The 19,936-nt window shown below is 44.6% G+C and overlaps 1 protein-coding gene across 2 annotated transcripts; it reads left to right on the forward strand.

Annotated features, from left to right (window-relative positions):
• Positions 1–4,708: 4,708 nt before the first annotated feature.
• SNU13 (small nuclear ribonucleoprotein 13) lies at positions 4,709–13,202 on the forward strand. 2 transcript variants are annotated; one of them, XM_025458456.3, is made up of 3 exons: positions 4,709–4,862; positions 11,022–11,142; positions 11,984–13,202. In XM_025458456.3, exons 1-3 carry the CDS (start codon positions 4,860–4,862, stop codon positions 12,244–12,246), a joined length of 387 nt encoding a protein of 128 aa, XP_025314241.1. In that variant the 5' UTR covers positions 4,709–4,859; the 3' UTR covers positions 12,247–13,202. The 2 variants fall into 2 exon arrangements, with proteins under 2 accessions (XP_025314241.1, XP_025314237.1); XM_025458452.3 differs by lacking the exon at positions 4,709–4,862 and adding an exon at positions 9,400–9,556.
• Positions 13,203–19,936: the final 6,734 nt, after the last annotated feature.

The following is a 19,936-nucleotide window of genomic DNA, read 5'->3' on the forward strand; positions in this document are numbered from 1 at the left end:
CCGTTTGGGGTGAGGTAGCCCCTGCCTCATAGTACCCCTGTCACTGAGGCTACCTCACAAAGGAGCCACAGCCTCAGGTCCAGCTCCTGAACCCAGCACCAGAGCTGGTTAACATGCCCTCAGTGCAGGCAAGAACCGCATTGGGGAACTGCCAAAAAGAAATTAAGAGGAAGAAGAATTTGTTTTAGATATCCTGTCCTCCAGAGTGAAGAGATTACATTCCCCCCATGTGTGATGGGGTGATGTAACTTGTCATCTGCATGATTTCTTTCTTCCTATTAGGTATTTTCATCCATGTGTCCATCTGTCCATCCAATACCAAACATTTAATAATGAACACTGTATTGGACATGTGTATTCTCATTTGACCACCCAGCATTCCTTCCTCTTTGCTCAAAGTATTCTGGGTTTTTTGTTTTTTGTTTTTTGTTTTTTTTTTTATTCTGGTTTTCTATTGGGGATTACCTTTCCCATCTCAGGATCAGTGATAGTAGAGGAATAAATGCTACCCTGAAGATTGTCTTTCACCCAAAGTTTATATTCAAAATATTGAACAGTGGAGCAGGAAGGAACATCAGCCTAATTAGAAGGGCCAGGCCTTAACCTTTTATATTTTTTAAGATTTTATTTATTTATTCATGAGAGAAAGAGGCAGAGACACAGGCAAAAGGAGAAGCAGGCCTCTCAAAGGGAGCCTGATGCGGGACTGGATCACACCCTTAACTGAAGGCAGACACTCAACCACTGAGTTACCCAGGTGCCCAGGCCTTAACCCTTTAATAACTGCATTGTATGTATTCCTGAGCATTCCAGGAGAGGGGCATCACCTACTTACCAACCAGCTGGGATGTATTTCTCTATTTTAAGAACTTAATATGTCACATGATGTATCCTGGCTGAATGTCACCCCAGCTTATACCTGATACTCTCCCATAGATCCAGGACAATCAAGGAATGCAGGTGTGTGACCTAAGCTTGGCCAATTGGGCTTTCTCTACCAGGGCTCTTAATGTCAATAACAGAGATCCAAGGTGGGAATAGAAAGATGGTGAGAAAAAGAAAAAGAAAAGCAGCCCATGACAGCTAGGAACTGGCCCATTTCTATCAGTCAAGATTTGGTGTTCCTAGGAGCTGACCCTTGGTATTCACCTGTTCAACATAAATGATTTCATGGGTTATCAACATCAGACAAAACCACTCTGTGATAATCAAGACAAAAACAAGATCATTCTTTAATCACATTTGAACACAGACAAAAACACAAACATTATTGAAACCACAAAAATCACCAAATTCCTCTTATCCTGGCTAATATGAGTGACAATATTTCTTTACCAATTACAGCTTTAGCCCCACTTTAAGAAAAAAAAGATTTTATTTATTTATTCATGAGAGACACACAGAGAGAGAGAGGCAGAGACATGGGCAGAAGGAGAAGCAGGCTCCATGCAGGGAGCCCAATGTGGGACTCGATCCCAGGTCTCCAGGATCACGTCCTGGGCTGAAGGCAGCGCTAAACCACTGAGCCACCCGGGCTGCCCTAGCCCCACTTCATTCCTTCTACCTTATAGATAAGATTATTAAGACGCCTAATCATCTTAGGGGTTCCTGGGTGTCTTAGTCAGTTAAGTGGCCAACTCTTGATTTTGAGTCAGGTCATGATCTCAGGGTCAAGAGATCAAGCCCTGCATTGGGCTCCACATTAAGTAAGGAGTCTGTTTGATATTCTCTTCTTCTCCCTCTGCCCCACCCCTGCTTGTGTGCTCGCTCTCTCTAAAATAAATAAATCTTTTTTTAAAAAATGGTGACCATCACAGAATTATTCGCACTCTCTGGTGGCATCTAATCCAGAGCAAATCTCACAATCCCTTAGACACTCCCTAAAATCACCTAATACAACCCAAATCCTACAGTAAATACTTTCTAACATCCTCTTATTGAGAAGGCTTATCATTCCTCATGTACATTCTCCCTTGGTGCAGTAAGTAATAAGACTATAAGATGTGTTCCTGCTAATCCTTGGCTGGAGGGCATTGACAGTGGAGTGAGACTGTAGGGCTGGTTCTGCTCTCACAACCAACTCCCCTGGAATCTATGGGCTTCATGACAGAGTTTTTCCCAAATTCCTTTTTGGCTGCATGCCCACTACCCTTGGGCCAGTCATAGTGCCAGAAGATAGGTATCCAGAGTACCCAAGGAATCTACAAGACCTGCTCTCATAGAGCTCTAAGTGTGGTTGAAAAGGTGGATACCAAATAAGGGCAAGGTTGGCAAGTGGTATACAGGCAAGTGCACAGAGCTGTGGGTCTATCCAGTGGGGACAGTTACCTGGTCTAGGTGATCAGGGAGGCTTCACTGAAGACATGATGAACAGGAGTTAGCTAAGCAAAACAGTGGAGCACATTACTCTCAACGAAGGGTGATGGATGGGGTTGGAGAAATCAGGGTAGAAAAAGAAGGTAGGCAAAGCTGTTTTCATGGGGATGCAGGTGGGGACTGGTGGAGAGGGAACTGGTAAGCTATGGCAAGGATTTAGGATTTTAAGCACAAAAGTGTGGTAAAAGACAAATTTCTAAGACAGACTGATCTTGAGCATATGTCAACACAACTTATAGCAAGGGAAACAACAAAACACAAAGGGTGACCTAGCTTTAAGGGAATTTGGAAATTGAGCCATTACAGTAATGATGTACTGTCTCATTACAGTAATAAAAACATCAGGGATGCCTGGGTGGCTCAGTTGGTTAAGTCTGCCTTTCGCTCAGGTCATGATCCCAGGGTCCTGGAATCGAGCCCCGTGTCTGGCTCCATGCTAAGCACGGAGTCCGCTTCTCCCTCTCTTTCTCCTCATGCTCTCTCTCACACACTCTCTCTCAAATAAATAAATAAAACCTTTTTAAAAAATCAAGTCCTGATCAGTCTTTACTGAGGAGACCTGAGATATGATGGTCCTAGGTGCCAGGTAGGCCAGATTAACAAATGGAAATTGTTATAAAGGATATTTAAAAAGCAAATAAGGTCACATCTAGGACTATAAATTGGAATTATGTTTAATTCCCCAACAATGGGGGCAGCCCCTGTGGCTCAGTGGTTTAGCGCCGCCTTCAGCCCAGGGCATTATCCTGGAGACCCAGGACTGAGTTCCACGTCGGGCTCCCTGCGTGGAGCCTGCTTCTCCCTCTGCCTGTGTCTCTGCCTCGCTGTGTGTGTCTCTCATGAATAAATAATTTTTTTTAATTCCCCCAACAATGGTGGCTGACATGTCCCATTAATATGGAAACATAAACAGAATCTGAAAAGTGAGCAACAGAATCCAAACTACAGGTTCTACTCTTACACAAGAACCATCTATGGGCATTTCTTAACTTGGAGACAAATTTTGTTCTTTGACAAATTGTATAAGATTCGCATGAGGTGAAGTTTGGTGGAGCAATTTTTTATGTAATATATGTTCCATCCTGGAGCCAGTTCAAACCCATCCTGTTGCCCCATACTGCAACTGGTCTAGGCATAGCAGCCAGATTTGGCCGAAGTAACCCAAGCCAATAGCCAAAATCCCAGTCGTGGGATTGGACAAGAACCCAAGGTCTAGTTCTGGTTCAGCCACTGCCTCACTGTATGACTGTGGGCAAGCAGCTTCCCTTCTCTGGTCCTTAGTATCTGTAACATGAAGAAATTGCTGCATGATTCCTAAGGGTCCTGCTAGGTCTCTACCTCTAGGTTTCCAAAATAATTAACTAGAACTAGCCTGTAATGATCTAGTTTGGGTTAGATTCAAATGGTCCCAAGATGTGCATCATGTTGGAGAGAAATGAGTAAGGGCCCTAAGGATCAGGAAGGACTTCTTGAAGGTGGTGAGGCATGAGTCTGCCTTTAAATAATGGAGATTTGGAGCAGCATAAAGAAAAGAGCAGTATGCTGGGCAGAAGAAAATGTGTTCTTCGACATATCCAAACTCAAGCTGACAGAAACTCAACCCTCACCCGCAAACCTGCTCTTCTTCCTGAATTCCCTACTCAATGGATTGTTTCCGGTGGACTCTACGTTTCCCACCAGTATTGTAGCAAGGATAGATAAATAAGAGGGCGCCTGGATGGCTCAGTTGGTTTAAGCATCTGCCTTCTGTTCAGATCATGATCCCCCGCATCTTGGGAGAGAGCCCAAGGGGCTCCTGGGCTCTGGCTCAGCAGGGAGTCTGCTCCGTCCTCTCGCTCCTGCTAGAGCTATCTCTCTCAAATAAATAAACAGGTAAATAAAATCTTAAAAAAAAAAAAGAAAAGGATATCTTTTTTTTTTAATGATAGTCACACACGGGGGTGGGGGAGAGAGAGAGAGAGGCAGAGACACAGGCAGAGGGAGAAGCAGGCTCCATGCAGGGAGCCCGACGTGGGACTCGATCCCGGGTCTCCAGGATCGCGCCCCGGGCCAAAGACAGGCGCCAAATCGCTGCGCCACCCAGGGATCCCGAAAAGGATATCTAAATATGAAGAAAAACATTTAGGATTACCCATCATTATCTCCATGCCATTCCCTCGCCAGTGCAGGGTCAAAAAGACGATTTCTGAAAGCACAATAACGTGCTCAAAGATAAACAGGCAATGGAATGATGATACCGCCAAAGATTTATAATATAATGACAACAAAAATAGCAAATTGCGATTCCTCTCCCAAAACCTACGCGATCTCGCAGGCGCCTTTAGAGCTCGAGATCCGCCGGCTTCTCGTGACGTTACTTCCGCTTCCTGCCGCACGCGGCCATTTCCACTCGTCCGGCGCGACTTCCCGGCCGCGGCGCGCGCGCTCCCGTTCTGACGTTGCCGGCGCTCCCTGAAGGGTGGCGGGACCGCGGAATCGCAGAGATGGTGAGTCCCTGCGCCTGGCGCCGGGGCTGGGAAGCGGGAGCCTCCGGGTTCAGGCCATGCACTAGCCTGCCGGGGCTTAGAACGGAACGTACGCTGTCTATGCCCCCCGCCCCCTGGGGTTAGACCTCCGGCGGCCGAGAACTCCCAGCTGCCGCGCCCCGAGTGAGAGCTCGGGCAGCCGCGGCACCCCAGGAGCCCCGCTCGAGGTTCTAACTTGGGAAGCCTTAGGGCCCCAACTGCCGTGGTCGGGGGTACTTTACGGCACTCTGTGCACATGGCCGAAAGTGTCAGGGGGTGGGGTGGAGGAGTCCTGGCCTAGCGTGGGAGAAGGAGACCAACCCACGTGGGAGAGAGGAGAAAGTTGGATGAGAAAACTTGGTTCCATCTTCTTTTATTTTTTTGGGGGGTGGGGGGGAGATCGCTAGAGGATGGTGTGGAACCCTGGGTTCAGTCAATCTACCCTAACTTCCCCCTTTTGTTGATGTTTGGGAGAGGGAGATTTGGATCTCCGTGGGTCTGCGCCTGTAGTGCCCGCCGCGAGTTACACGTGCCAGGGACTTAAAGGAGCCTTTGGCGTTTGTGGGCTGTGGGAAATGTGGAGTGACTCCAGACCCCGGCCTAGGGTTGACGAAAGGCTTCTGCGAGGCGGTGGTCTGAGAAATCAGAGGTCCTGAAAATCGGTAGCACCACGTGCAACTTCTCTAAGCTGTCGGTGGTTTCCAGCCTTTAATCAACTCCTGTAGCTTGGTACCTAGTTTTGTTTAGTACTTGGTAAGAAGGAAGAGTTTGCAAAGAGCTTCCACTTAACATAGTGAGGTTTAATCCTTCCAGCGGAAGAAGGATTTCCTTCCTATTTTGAAGCTAGTGTATGGCTGAGCCTAGAACTTGAAGCTTCTAAACCAGCTCATCTTACACAATTCCACGAAAAGTTTTGGAGGAAGGTGGTCTCAAGTTGAACTTAAATTTCTCTCAACTGTTAAAGTGGGGATAAGATGCATGAGGATGTTGTGAGAGTTGAATTAAATGAGATAATACAGGGGTGCTTGGGTTGCTCAGTGGTTTGAGCATCCGACTCTTAATTTTTCTCTTGGGTATGATCTCAGGGCCCTGGGTTGGGCATGGCATCTGGCTCCACGCTCAGGGTAGTGTCCGCTTGGGATTCTCGTTCTTTCTCTACCTGCCCCTCCCCCTGCGTGAGCTCTCTCTCTCTCTCTCTCTCTCCCTCTAATAATTTTTAAAATTTTTGTTTTGATTAAATGAGATAATGCATGTTAAACACCTAATACTTGGTATGGTGTTAATGAGCACACAGTATTTATTGTTAAATCAAAACCTTGTGGGGTGTTTTTTTGTTTTGTTTGTTTGTTTGTTTGTTTATTTGTTTTTTTAGCTTTCTGGTGTACAGGGAGACCAAATAGATCAAGCTAGGGATGAAAATTAGCTAGTGGGATCCCTGGGTGGCTCAGCGATTGAGCGCTGCCTTCGGCCCAGGGCATGATCCTGGAGACCGAGATCGAGTCCTGCATCGGGGTCCCTGCATGGAGCCTGCTTCTCCCACTGCCTATGTGTCTGCCTCTCTTTCTCTCTCTCTGTGTGTCTCTCATAAATAAATAAATAAAATCTTTAAAAAAAATTAGCTAGGAATATGATTTCATTCATTCACTCATTTAAATAACCCTTGAAAAAATTAAAGGTGGATAAATATGCACTAAGCAAATTTCAGTTACTATTCATGAGCAGACCTTTTATTATTGATTGTAATTAAAACATAAGGTGAGGCCTCTGATAACTTTTCCGGCTCCTGAAGTCTTCCCTTTTTGATATTTTGTTGAGAGTTGAGAATCCTAAATTCCAGAGATGGGTTGTTGGAACTGCATTGGAAATACCTGACCAAAAGCATATTTTTTTTTAATTTTTTTTAATTTATTTATGATAGTTACAGAGAGAGAGAGAGGCAGAGACACAGGCAGAGGGAGAAGCAGGCTCCATGCACCGGGAGCCCGACGTGGGATTCGATCCTGGGTCTCCAGGATCGCGCCCTGGGCCAAAGGCAGGCGCCAAACCGCTGCGCCACCCAGGGATCCCCCAAAAGCATATTTTTAGGAGTGATTGGAAATAAAGTGTTGTTAGGTCCTTTATTGTTGATGTACATAAGATTTTGATAAGTCAAGGACATGTCTTGAAATCTCTCTGGTGGCCACCAAAAGAATAAAGACTTATAACCCCAAGCTGGTAAAGGGGATAGTAGAATGAAAAAATAATAAACCCAAAGGAAGTAAAGAAAGAAAAAGAAACATCAGTTGGAACAAATAGAAGGCATAGGAACGCCCAGGTGGCTCAGTGGTTGAGCGTCTGCCTTTGGCTCAGGACTTGATCCCAGTGTCTGAGATGAAGTCCCACATCCGGCTCCTGCATGGAGCCTGCCTGTTCTCCTTCTGCCTAGGTCTCTGCCTCTCTGTGTCTCTCATGAATAAATAGAATCTTTAAACAAACAGAGGGCACAAAAGAAGGATTCGAATCTAACATATCAGTACTTTATAAATATGGAAAGTGCTCCAGTTAAGACATTAAGAAGAATGGTAAATGTACACCAAGTTAAAAGGTGTGTAGCCTCTCTAAACATCAAAAAAATAGGTTTTAAGGTGAACGGCATCCATGAAGATAAACAGTGCTAAAAAAATAAGGCATGAATAAAATAAAAGTGACATAATTACAAGAAGAAATAGACAAATATGCAATTATATAGCATTTAAATATATAAATGGTAGACAATGAAGCCCGAACATCAGTTTGGAAATAGAGGATTTGAACACTACCATCAATAAACTTGACCTGGTGGTCATAGTGAATCTAGTGAATAAAATTATGTTGGAAATCTGGGATTCCTGGGTGGCGCAATGGTTTAGCACCTGCCTTTGGCCCAGGGCACAATCGAGTCCCACGTCAGGCTCATGGCACGGAGCCTGCTTCTCCCTCTGTCTGTGTCTCTGCCTCTCTCTGTGTGTGTCTATCATGAATAAGTAAATAAAATCTTAAAGAAAAAAAATTATGTTGTAAATCTGAAAACAGAACTAATCAATAATGAGAGTACCATACTCCAGAGTACGTAGGATACAGCTATAAAGTATTACCTGGACCTTAAAATGCTTATGTTGGAGGGAAAGGAACTATAAAAAGGAAAAGAATAAAAGGACAAAACACCAAACAAAAGCAGAAATTAATGAAATAGCAAACAGATGCAACTGTTGTAGGGTAGACAGAAGATTTTCTTTGTGAAGTCCCCTCCAGTGAGATTAATCAAGAAAATAAGCAGAAGAGGTATAAATAGGAGTAACAAACATGGAGGCATAATCTGCAGATATTAAGGGTATTACGAAGTTTGATCACTATAAATATAGAAACTGAGATGAACAGTTTCTATAAAATGTTAAAATGCCTGAAAAAAAAGTATCAAAATCAATTTAAGTAGAAATAAAACTGAAGAGCAAAGAAAGTTTTTTCATGAAAAAAAACATATCTGGTTTTGAAAATACCTTTGAGATCACTTATGTACTATAAAAAGTTCATCACCTGTTTGAAGTATATATAGTTCAGTGGTTTTTCATATATTTACAGTTTTGCAATCACTGCTATGGAATTTAGAACATTTTTAACATCCCCCCTACACACACAAAAAACCTTATGTCCATTTGCTAATAGATATAAAAATAAAACCTATTTAAGTTGATTTTTATCTCAGGAATGCAAAAGTGGTTTAACATCAGAAAAATTAAAGGAAAAAAGTTTTTTTCATCTGAGTCAGCACAAAAAAAACTGATAAAATTCCACACCAATTTGTTTAACAAAGAAGAAGTTCTTAATACAGTAGGAAATACTGAATTTTCTTAGCCTGAAATCTAGGAGCAAATCTTTTTTTTTTTTTTTTTTAATTTTCTTATTTATTTATGATAGTCACACAGAGAGAGAGAGGCAGAGACATAGGCAGAGGGAGAAGCAGGCTCCATGCACCGGGAGCCCGATGTGGGATTCGATCCCGGGTCTCCAGGATCGCGCCCTGGGCCAAAGGCAGGCGCCAACCCGCTGCGCCACCCAGGGATCCCATCTAGGAGCAAATCTAAAAGATATTAAGCCTTTTGGAAAAATTGTAAAGCCGTATTGAAAGTCTAAGCTACGTATATATATTTCAGTGATTGACAGATTCTGCATCCTGAGGGTCTTTTTTTTTTTTTTTTTTTAATTATTCATGAGAGAGAGAGAGGCAGAGGGAGAAGCAGGCTCCATGCAGGGAGCCCGACATGGGACTCGATCCAAGGACCCCAGGATCACTCCCTGGGCAGAAGGCGGTGCTAAACCGCTGAGCCACCTGGGCGCCCCCTAAAGGTCTTTTACTGGAATTGAGATTATATCAATCTACAAATCAGATTATCCCAGCCGATTTTTGTGGTCCCTGAGAAGTTGATTCTAGAATGTATGGAGAACAGCGGACCAATAATGAAGAGACCTTTTCCCCACTTGGGGGAACTCTAGCCCTCACTGGGACCGCCGCAGTGTTTTAAGGACCAGGCGTTTTGGTGCAGTCTCTCTTGATGTCATTTCCGCTGACGTCACCCCGGGTCACTTCCTGCTTCCCTGCCGGTGGGTCATTTCTGTGTCCTTGCGGTACCGGGCAGGAGACCACCGAGGCAGGCGTGATGGTGAGTGTTCCCACCAGGCCGTCACCCTCGGGTCTCCGCCTAGGACTGCGGTGCCGCGTGCCGCGTGCCGCGCGGTCCAGCCTCCAAAACCAGGGTTACATCGGGCCGCCGCAGCGGACCGCTCAGTGCTCACGATGAGAACGTGGGGTGCGCCCGAATTTTATAGACAAACAAGTTTATTTATAAAAAGAATCATAGGGAAAACAAATGAGAAATTAATGAAAATGGTTGAACTCGAGAGGTCGGGATGAGGAGGAAGGGTGGTGGTATAAAGCAGCGCCTATCCAGTTCATTCCGTACATGGGTGATTTTGAAGCAAAGCCAGTGATGTAGCATTTTATTTATAGGTATTAAAGTATCTGTGAAATTTAGGGTTTTTAGCAACTGCAATGCCATTATAATACCCCCAAATTTAATAATTCCCCATAACATTAAATATCTAATATTAGAATCAAAGGCTTGATCAGATTTCTATCCTTTTGTTTTACCCCCAAGACTACTTGAACATAGATGTTTTGTTCTTAAAGAGGGGTGAGGATCACATGGCATCTTGTGATATTGGTAGCTGATGTCTGGATTAATTAATTAATGTGGGCTGCTGGGATGGTGAGATTTGATTGAATCATTCCATTAGATAGAATAATGATGCAAGAGAAAGTTGTCATCTCTTTGTTACCTAGTGATACATCTGTGTAGGAAAGGCGGGACAAATGTTTTACTGTTTACCAGTTTTCAGAATACTTAGTTGACTAACATAGCTTTGACTTTGGAAACATGTAGGTGTTTTATATATTTGAAAAGTAAAATCTTAGTTTTTTTAAGCAAGCTGAATACAAAGGAACCTTAATTGTATATCAAATTGATAACCACAGGGGGGAAATTGACTTTAATAACTTGAATATAATACTCTGACTAGATGGCCTTAGATATATTCTAAGAACAAAAAAATGTTGACCTTGGTGAGCCTGTTGGTAGAGGTACCAACCATTTTGTTGGTACCAGCCATTTTGTATGTATTTTCGGGTCAGATAAATGAGAAAATGAAGTTTGGAAACCAGGATTCTTACTGAGGAGAGTGGAAGATTTGAATATTGAATGGGGAATAGAGAGAGAAAATGTGCTACATTTCTAAAAATTATACCTTAATTTTGATTGAGCAAATCTGTATGACTCAAGTGGATACCAAGCCATGAGAGCTTACTTTTATAATCCATTTGCTATAATATTACCAAGCAAAGGAGAGGCAAATAAAAGTATGTAAGCTTTAGTGTCCATCACTGAACTAGGTAATTGCTAAAAAATGTTTAAGCTGATCATTGTCTCTGTCTCAGTTGTTAATTGAAGTGTTTTAATTAATTAATTAATTAGTTATTTGATTGAAGTGACTGATCTGAAACATGTTTGGGTTCAGTTTTACTGATGCTTTAATGACTCTCCCACCCCTGCCCCACTTCCCACCTCACAGACTGAGGCTGATGTAAATCCAAAGGCCTACCCCCTTGCAGATGCCCACCTCACCAAGAAACTACTGGACCTTGTTCAGCAGTCATGTAACTACAAGCAGCTTCGGAAAGGAGCCAACGAAGGTAAGGCAGCCGGAGAGTGCGTCAGGTAGAGTGATAAAGGCACGGTCTCTGGCTTCAACTTCCCATTTGGAAAGCGGGCTGGATACTCTGGATTGGAACCTGTGGAAGGATGTAGGAGCAGCATTTTGGCAGCAGATGCTAACAGGTTAATGGACTAAGAATTAGTTTAGATCCACCAGTTGATAACATTTTGCAGCATTTACCTTCTAATGAGAATAAGAGTCAGGATTTGAACTTGGGCACTGTGGCTGCAGAGTCTGTGCTGTCATCCTTACTCCAGTGTTAACATGAATGTGGTCAGTGGACTAGCACTGGGCCACAGAGGTGAGCAGTCAGGAGTAAGTGTTTCAGCAGTGCTGTGGGGTGCTGATTTTCCTTGGTGAGTTGGGTAGGATGTGAGCTTTCCAGAAGTGTTGCTCATGACAAATTGGGGTGGGTCGAACCCTGATCCTTCCATGATCACAGAGTTTGAGAAGTGCTCTACTGCAGAGCTTCGTGCTGGCAGAGCATGTGTGAAAGCTGTTCCTGTCGATTGGGCAAGAGGTAGTGGTGACTTGGACAAGTGGTAGCAGAGGAGAGGAAAGAAGTGGTCTGTTTCAGGATGTGTTTTGACGGAACTGGTGGGTTTGATGTAGGGTTTGAGAAAGGCATGGAGGAGGGCCGACGATTGAATCCGTTGTCACTTCCCAAGGCCACTGTAGGACACAGAAAATGCTTGTATCTGAGGAGTTTTGCCCAGTTTTCTTGCACCTGTGTTTCTTTCCCTTGGAAATTGCTTTGTTGTAGCTTCCATGCCCAAACCGCCCCATCACTTACTGGCTTCCTGTGCTTCTCTCCTCAGCCACCAAAACCCTCAACAGAGGCATCTCTGAGTTCATCGTGATGGCTGCAGACGCTGAGCCTCTGGAAATCATCCTGCACCTTCCGCTGCTGTGTGAAGATAAGAACGTGCCCTACGTGTTTGTGCGCTCCAAGCAGGCCCTCGGGCGGGCCTGTGGGGTGTCCAGGCCTGTCATTGCCTGTTCTGTCACCATCAAAGAAGGCTCGCAGCTGAAGCAGCAGATCCAGTCCATTCAGCAGTCCATTGAAAGGCTCTTAGTGTAAACCACTGGCCTCTGTCCCACTCCTCACTGAGTCCAGTCCTCCCCCTGGGGTTGTGTATCATATCGTCTGTTCGCATGTAGTTTCTCCAGCTACCTTCTCTTGTTATATTCTAGTACTAAATCCGGGTTTTGCATTTTTGTATTATTTTTGTTTTACAGGTGGTTCTCTGTATATTAATCCCCCACCCCACCTCTGTCTCCCATTCTATTCTCTCTCTACCATCCTATCCTCCCTTTTGAAAAATGAACTAATGCTGAGAACAGGCAGAAACAGAGTGGTGACACCATTCAGATGCAGGGAAGAGCCTCGTTAGAGATCTGGTTTGAGCTCACTTCCTGTTGCATGTAGGACATGGTGGATGTAAACACCATTCACTTTGTATCCTTTGTGCCTGGAGTACAGAATCATTCCATATGTGTTTGGTCTCTAGGGGATTATGGATCATTAGGGGAGAAAGCATGTATTCTTTGAGGTTGTTAGATGTGTGTCCAAGTGTCATTTGCCAATATGCTCCTGCTGTTTGCTTTGGTAATGTGATGTTCCCCTTTCCCCCAAATCCCAACCATGCCCCTGAGGGTGGCAGGGCAGCAGCATACCAAAGAGATGTGCTGCAAAATTCCAGAGGCTGCCTGGGTGAGTTAGACATGGGGCAGCTGATGTAAGGAGTTGAGAAGTGGCTACGAAAAAAAAGAGGGTCCACTGACGCTGGAATGAAGTCTGAGCAAGTCACAGAACCCTGACTGGAAGCTACAGCAGAGACATTGGAATCAAGGAAACATCCTCTCTGGTGAATGGAGTTGTCTTCAATGGACACTTGGTACCAGCTCTGAGAGCCCTTATGCCTGTTTCCTGCCAGAATGTGGGTCAGATGTATGTATTCTTTATCATATCAGAAGGACAGTGCTAGTGTGTCATTCTTGTGAGCATTCTAATAAAGAAATATATTCATATTCCAATTTAAAGAAAATGTGATTCTTGATACATATCCAGCTAAAAACTGAATGAAGAATTGCTTAGCATTATTAGAATGGCTGTAGCTTCTCAATCTTTTTACCCAGGTGTGGAAAAGCCATTACCTCAGGTGATTTCTAGTTGCTCAGAGTGTCTTATACAGACACGATCATTTAGATGCTCTCGTGCTACAAAGGGTTCCTCAGCCATAGCACTACAGATGTGGTTTTGGGCTGGATAATCCTTTACCATAGGGGGCTGCCCTGCACGCTGTAGAATGTTTAGCAGCCTCTCTGGCCTTTACCCATTAGATGTTGGTAGCAATCTCTTACCCCTGACATTGCCAGATGTTCCTGGTGGTGAAGTCACCCCTAGTTGAGAACTTACAGAACTAGGGCTCCCAGTAGCCTTTGGCATGTGCTAGAGAGTTGGGGGTGAGGGGAAGTGATGACTGAAGCCACTGCCACCTCACCTGCCTCTTCTGTTAGGGTAAGCACTGCGAGATACTTGTACCTCAGCAAGGGAGGTTTTCTTGTGAAGTAAGGAGAACTGGATACCATAATAGGCAGATGAGTGAGGATTTTACTTAGTCCTTTTGCCAGCTTGGGAGCATATGCAGGAAACCACCCTGTCTTGCTAAGGCCTGTTCTGTGCCTCCTGGGCTAGTCATTGCCCCAGGTCATGCCAGTGTTTATAAATACCCCAAGCGGGGGGATCCCTGGGTGGCGCAGTGGTTTAGCGCCTGCCTTTGGCCCAGGGCGCGATCCTGGAGACCCGGGATCGAATCCCATGTCGGGCTCCCGGTGCATGGAGCCTGCTTCTCCCTCTGCCTATGTCTCTGCCTCTCTCTCCCTCTCTCTCTCCCGCTTGGGGTATTTTTTTTTTTTAATTTTTATTTATTTATGATAGTCACACAGAGAGAAAACAGAAAATCACTTATATTTGTGGGTGGTAGAGTTTGAGATGCTTATTGTCTTTTGTTGTGTATGTACATTTATAATCATACTTTTTTTTAAGATTTTGTTTATTCATGAGAGAGGCAGAGACCCAGGCAGAGGGAAAAGCAGGCTCCATGCACAGAGCCCCATGTGGGACTCGATCTCAGGACCCCAGGATCACGACCTGAGGCAAAGGCAGACGCTCAAACACTGAGCCCCCCAGGTGTCCCTATAATAATACTTTTAAAAGACAAATAATTTGGGAGGTGCACGAAGATCAAGAATTCCGACCTCCACCTTGTTGGAAATGGCCATCTCCACTAGAGCCCTAAGGAGTGGGTTGGGGCAGGGACTCCTGGGATCTTCATCCCTAAGGCCCAGTTTACTCTGGAGTGTTAGTCCAGTTGCCACAGGTACACTGAGCATTCGAAGAGCTGGGTGTCCATCTATCATCCTCTGAAAAAACTGACCCTTGCCTTTTGCCCCTACTCCTAGTGGCCTTCTGCCTTTCCACTATGTCCTGACTTGGCTCAGTGTTTCACATTTGGTTTCTCGGACATTGTGAACCTACTTTCTTCTGGTATCTGGTGTTCCTTTATTGCTCTGGTGGCTTTCTCTTCATGTTCGTCTTAATTCAAGCATCCCTCTATAGGGCCTGAGGTACAAACCACCTCATCTCGCCTCTTTCCCCTAGTGCTGTGACGCTTGATTTTTAACTTGTCCTTAACTAATATCAGAGGTGATTTTCCAATTATTGCCCTCATTAGAGAGCAGGAATTTATGTGATGCCCTAGCACCTGTGGCAGTGCCCTAACAGATGCTGCAGAAGTGTGGAATGAGTAATTCCTAAAGCCTAGAAACATGTAGGCAAGAGGGACATTTAGTAATTTCCAACTAGCCATTTATGAAGGTGGTTACCGAATTTTGCATATAAACATTCTGGAGAGAATCCAATAGCTTTCATCGGGTTTGAAAGGGTCCTCTGATCTCAAACACTGGTTAAGAACTTGTTTTATTTTTTTAAGATTTTATTTATTTATTCATGAGAGACAGAGAGAGAGAAGCAGAGACACAGAGGGAGAAGCAGGGTCCATGCAGGGTGCCGATGTGGGACTCGATCCTGGGTCTCCAGGATCACTCCCTGGGCCGAAGGTGACACTAAACCGCTGAGCCACCCGGGCTGCCCAGAACTTCTGTTTTAGAATCTAAAGTTTGCTGAAAGGACCCATGATTAGGGGATGTTTTTACACTTAACAATAATGATCTTGCTAAAGGTCATTTGTAGTATGTTAAGTACTGAACAATGCATTTTCCAAACTGTGATAGGGAAGGAAGAGGAGCTTGTTCTAGACACTTAGTATCACCCCACTTCCCTCTCAATGTCAGCTAAGTTACATGTTGAAAAATCAGGCATGTGTCTCTGGCTTTGGCAGACATTTCTGCTTATAGGAGGAAGCCAGGGGTGGGTGGGTAGTATTGCTTGTTCTCTTCTGAAGGAAGAAAAAGAAAGCAAGTCAGTATTTTCCATGATGTGCTACAGCAGCCAGCCTCCAAGATGGCCCCCAGGGAACCTGACCTGGAATTCATGCCCTGTGCAGTCACAGCCCTCACCAACTCGGAACCAGACTGCATGACCAACACGGCGCAAAGATGTGTGACTTCCAAGGCTCCGTAAGACATTATATCTTCTACCTTCATGTCTTTGGATCACTGGATATGAGGGAAGTCACAGCTGTGTTATGAAGTCCTTTAGGCAACCTGTGAAGAGGTCCGAAGGTGTCTACCCAACAGCTAGCGCTAACTGCCAGCCATGGCAATGAGCCTCTGTCTCATCTATACTCACAGGATCTTAATATACAGAGAGGACTGTAATAAATTCAAGGAGAGGAGAGGTTGATGCCATTGGAAGAATTTACTACTCACATTTTCCAAGAGAAGGAGGCATGCGTCACCACACAGGGCCACAGGGGAAGCACCCAGGATTTGGCCAGGAGGTAGAGCAAGAGCAAGGGGAAAGTTTAGGGCACAGCTGGTATCGGGGTTTCTGTGGCAAAGGCAAGGCAGGGCAGAGGTGGCCAGTCAACAATTCCAGTGGGCTTTGGGCTATGAGTGGTTTCCAGTTGCTGTGTTGCTGGCCTTGGGATGATTTAGGGCAGCAGCAAGGTTGGTAAGCTGTTTGGCTCACATGAGAGAGGCATGCTGGCAAGTAGGTTAACTATGTTCAGGAACTAGCTAGCCCTGCGAGGGGCAGTCTCTCCCCAGGCCTATAAGCACCCCTCATCCCAAATGTCAAAACAAGATAGAGAAAATTAAAATTAATCAGCCTTCTTGTAAGTGGATCCTCCAGCCTCAGTCAAGCTTTCAGATGACTGCAGGCCTGGCCAACATCTTGAATACAACTTCATGACTGACTTCAAGCCAGCTTATCCACTCCCAAGCTCCCTACACAGAAACTGTGAGAGACAATAAGCGTTCGTTGTTTTTAAGCCGACAGTTTTGGGCTGATTTGTTACATAGCAACAGACAATAAGGTTGTGGGGATTGGTGGTGACATCGAGGGCGTGAGGCTCTCAGGTCAACACAGCAATAAATATGGACATGTCAAAACTAGGGTCATGACAACACTGGAGGTGCTGGCAGGGCCCAAAAGGGAAATGTTCCCAGCTGTTTCCGAGTGGCCAGAAGTGTATCCCACGTAGGACTGACCTTCATACTGATGCAGTCAGTTACAATAAGGATTATTACACATTCAGGGACAGTTCGGGCACAAACCCAGAAAGGCTGGATAGTCATCCAGCTAAGTATAGCAGGTGTGTGTTTTCCCCCATATGGATTTGAGGTTGGAATTTCTAGATGAGGGAGAGGAAGTGGATGATTAATCTCTCTCAGAGGTCGTGGTCATCCTACTTTGCTTTCTGTTTTTTTTTTTTTTAATTTTTTTTTAAAATTTATTTATGATAGGCACACAGTGAGAGAGAGAGAGAGGCAGAGACATAGGCAGAGGGAGAAGCAGGCTCCATGCACTGGGAGCCCGACGTGGGACTCAATCCCAGGTCTCCAGGATCGCGCCCTGGGCCAAAGGCAGGCGCTAAACCACTGCGCCACCCAGGGATCCCCTTTTTTAAATTTATTTTTATTTTTTTTATTTTTTTATTTTTTTGCTTTTCTTTATATATATATATATATATATATATATATATATATATATATATATATATATATATAAAGATTTTATTTATTCATGAGAGACACAGAAATAGGCAGAGACATAGGCAGAGGGAGAAGCAGGCTCCACACAGGGAGCCCTATGTGGGACTTGATCCCAGGACCTGAGCCAAAGGCAGAGGCTCAACCACTGAGCCACCCAGGCGCCCCTTCTTCTAATATTTTAATAAGACTTTAAAACCAGACATACCAGGGCGTGATCCTGGAGACCCCGGATAGAGTCCCACGTCAGGCTCTCTGTATGGTGCCTGCTTCTCCCTCTGCCTGTGTCTCTGCCTCTCTCCCTCTCTCTCTCTGTCTTTATGAATAAATAAATAATTTTTAAAAATAAAAAAATAAAACAAGACATAACCAGGTGTTTCCTCTGCATCTGGTCTGGAGGTATACATCCATATGCGAATGTGTTTGCTTGGTGCTCCCCAGCTGCAGCCAGCTGCTGCTCCACCTGCCCAGGGGGCCGCTCAGCAAGGACTCGCCCCCTCCTTCCTGCTGGTGGCACGCATATGCCAGTTCACTGCCCCCTCCCAAGCCACCCCCTGCCACTCCCCCAGCAGACTGAAACCTGTTTGCAGCCAGAGGGGTTAACCGGCTCAGAGCTACTACTTACCTCCTCAGCACCGTGTTACATATTTTCTCATTTTCACTATTCCACGTTATCACTCTTGTTATAAATATGAGAAAACTGTGGCTTGAAAGGCTAGGTAAATTGCTCAAGATGCACATTTACTAAATTTGACTTAAGAGTTTACAAAAGCCCAACCAAATTACGTTTGGACATTTCTTCCCTCCTGGAGGATCAACAAGCAGAGAAGACAAGTGTCATTAATTCACAGAGATCGTACAACTGCTACGTATCACAGACCTCAGATGGTTTTTTTTTTTTAATTTTTTTATTTATTTATGATAGTCACACACAGAGAGAGAGAGAGAGAGGCAGAGACACAGGCAGAGGGAGAAGCAGGCTCCATGCACTGGGAGCCCGATGTGGGATTCGATCCCGGGTCTCCAGGATTGCGCCCTGGGCCAAAGGCAGGCGCCAAACCGCTGTGCCACCCAGGGATCCCTTTTTTTTTTTTAATGGTTATTTTTCTAACATCATTCACACTACCTTGAGCTCTTTCATTCTCTTCACTTTGTAAAGATAACCCAGGAAAAGGAGCCTGGACTTGGGTAAAGTCCCTCAGGAGTGCATAGAAAAGCCTGGAACTCACTCGCCAGGAAATCCAGGGTTTAAAACAAAGGCCTAGTAGTGGTACTCATTCTTACTCTCCTACTTGTGACTAGCCTGATTTGCATCTATCTTTGTAGTATTAGTAATATTCTCTAGAGCCTAGGGTTTCCAAGCATGCTGCATTTAAGAGGCATGGTCTAATTTCTCAACAAGAATGAGCACTTACTGTATTAAATGGCTTTGCATTATCTTCCTGTAGCCTCAAAAGCATCTAAGTGGAGAATTAATTTCCCTCTCCCCCAGAGAAGGAAAGAAAGTCAAACAAGAACATAGCATCTACTTTCCAAGTAAAAACAAAACAAAAAAAACCTTGTAATGCTCAGAGTACAAAGAATCCAAAACTGAAAATCTTTTTTTTTTTTTTTTATGATAGGCACACAGTGAGAGAGAGGCAGACACAGGCAGAGGGAGAAGCAGGCTCCATGCACCGGGAGCCCGACGTGGGATTCGATCCCGGGTCTCCAGGATCGCGCCCTGGGCCAAAGGCAGGCGTCAAACCGCTGCGCCACCCAGGGATCCCCAAAACTGAAAATCTTACAAGAATAATTTGAGTCTTCCTATGTCTCATGAGATGCTTATTCTCATCCTAAAAGACACACACCCTACAAATTCTGAATCTCTAGCCATCCTTGGTGGATGCAAAACTCTTCCAGATGTTTTCCTTCCTTCTCTCAGGATAATTCTTCAAAAGCAGTAGCAACAGAAAGAGCAGGAAAGGTACAGAGAGGATAGAAGATGGATGGCGTTGTAGGGGGAGGGACACACACAAAGAGAAAGACACCCTGCTCCTCTTCCCCCTTTCCTAATACTAGGAGCTCTCCTCATCTTACTATATATAGCTCCCCTGAAAAATAGGAGGAACAACTCATTTCACTTATGCTGGAACCCAAATTCTCAGGGCAACAGAAAATGTACGTATCTTCATATACCTGAATGTCACATTAAGACAAATGCAGCATGAAGGGGGCTATTTACTTATGAAGCAAATGGTACCAGGATTAGAAATGTTACATTCTTTTTTTTTTTTTTTTTTAGAAATGTTACCTTCTTATGGTCTCTGAAATCTGATCTTTAGATCTGCCTTAAAGATGCAGTGAAAGAGATCTTAAAGATCTGCCTCCAATAGGTAGGAGGCCAGAAGATGGGAAGACTATTGCTAGAGCTTGTCATTTCTGAAGTATGTTCACCTGTCCTTAATTGTTACACTCTGCTGCCTCCACGGATATGTTTCCATTATGATGATGATGTGCTCCTAATGGGAGAGAAAATTAAGCTGATAGCCAGTGGCAAGTGATCTCTGGATGTGAGGCAGACACATCTTTCTCTTTCACACTAAAGAACAGTG

Source organism: Canis lupus, chromosome 10, assembly GCF_003254725.2.
Source record: "Canis lupus dingo isolate Sandy chromosome 10, ASM325472v2, whole genome shotgun sequence".
Classification (NCBI taxonomy): Eukaryota; Metazoa; Chordata; class Mammalia; order Carnivora; family Canidae; genus Canis; species Canis lupus.

Bases quoted from the DNA above. Each gene is read 5' to 3' on its own strand.
- SNU13 (XM_025458452.3), top strand. From the start codon at position 9,449: ATGTCATTTCCGCTGACGTCACCCCGGGTCACTTCCTGCTTCCCTGCC. The intron at 9,557-11,021 runs GTGAGTGTTCCC...CCCACCTCACAG, and splicing joins CCACCGAGGCAGGCGTGATG to ACTGAGGCTGATGTAAATCC. The intron at 11,143-11,983 runs GTAAGGCAGCCG...TTCTCTCCTCAG, and splicing joins TCGGAAAGGAGCCAACGAAG to CCACCAAAACCCTCAACAGA.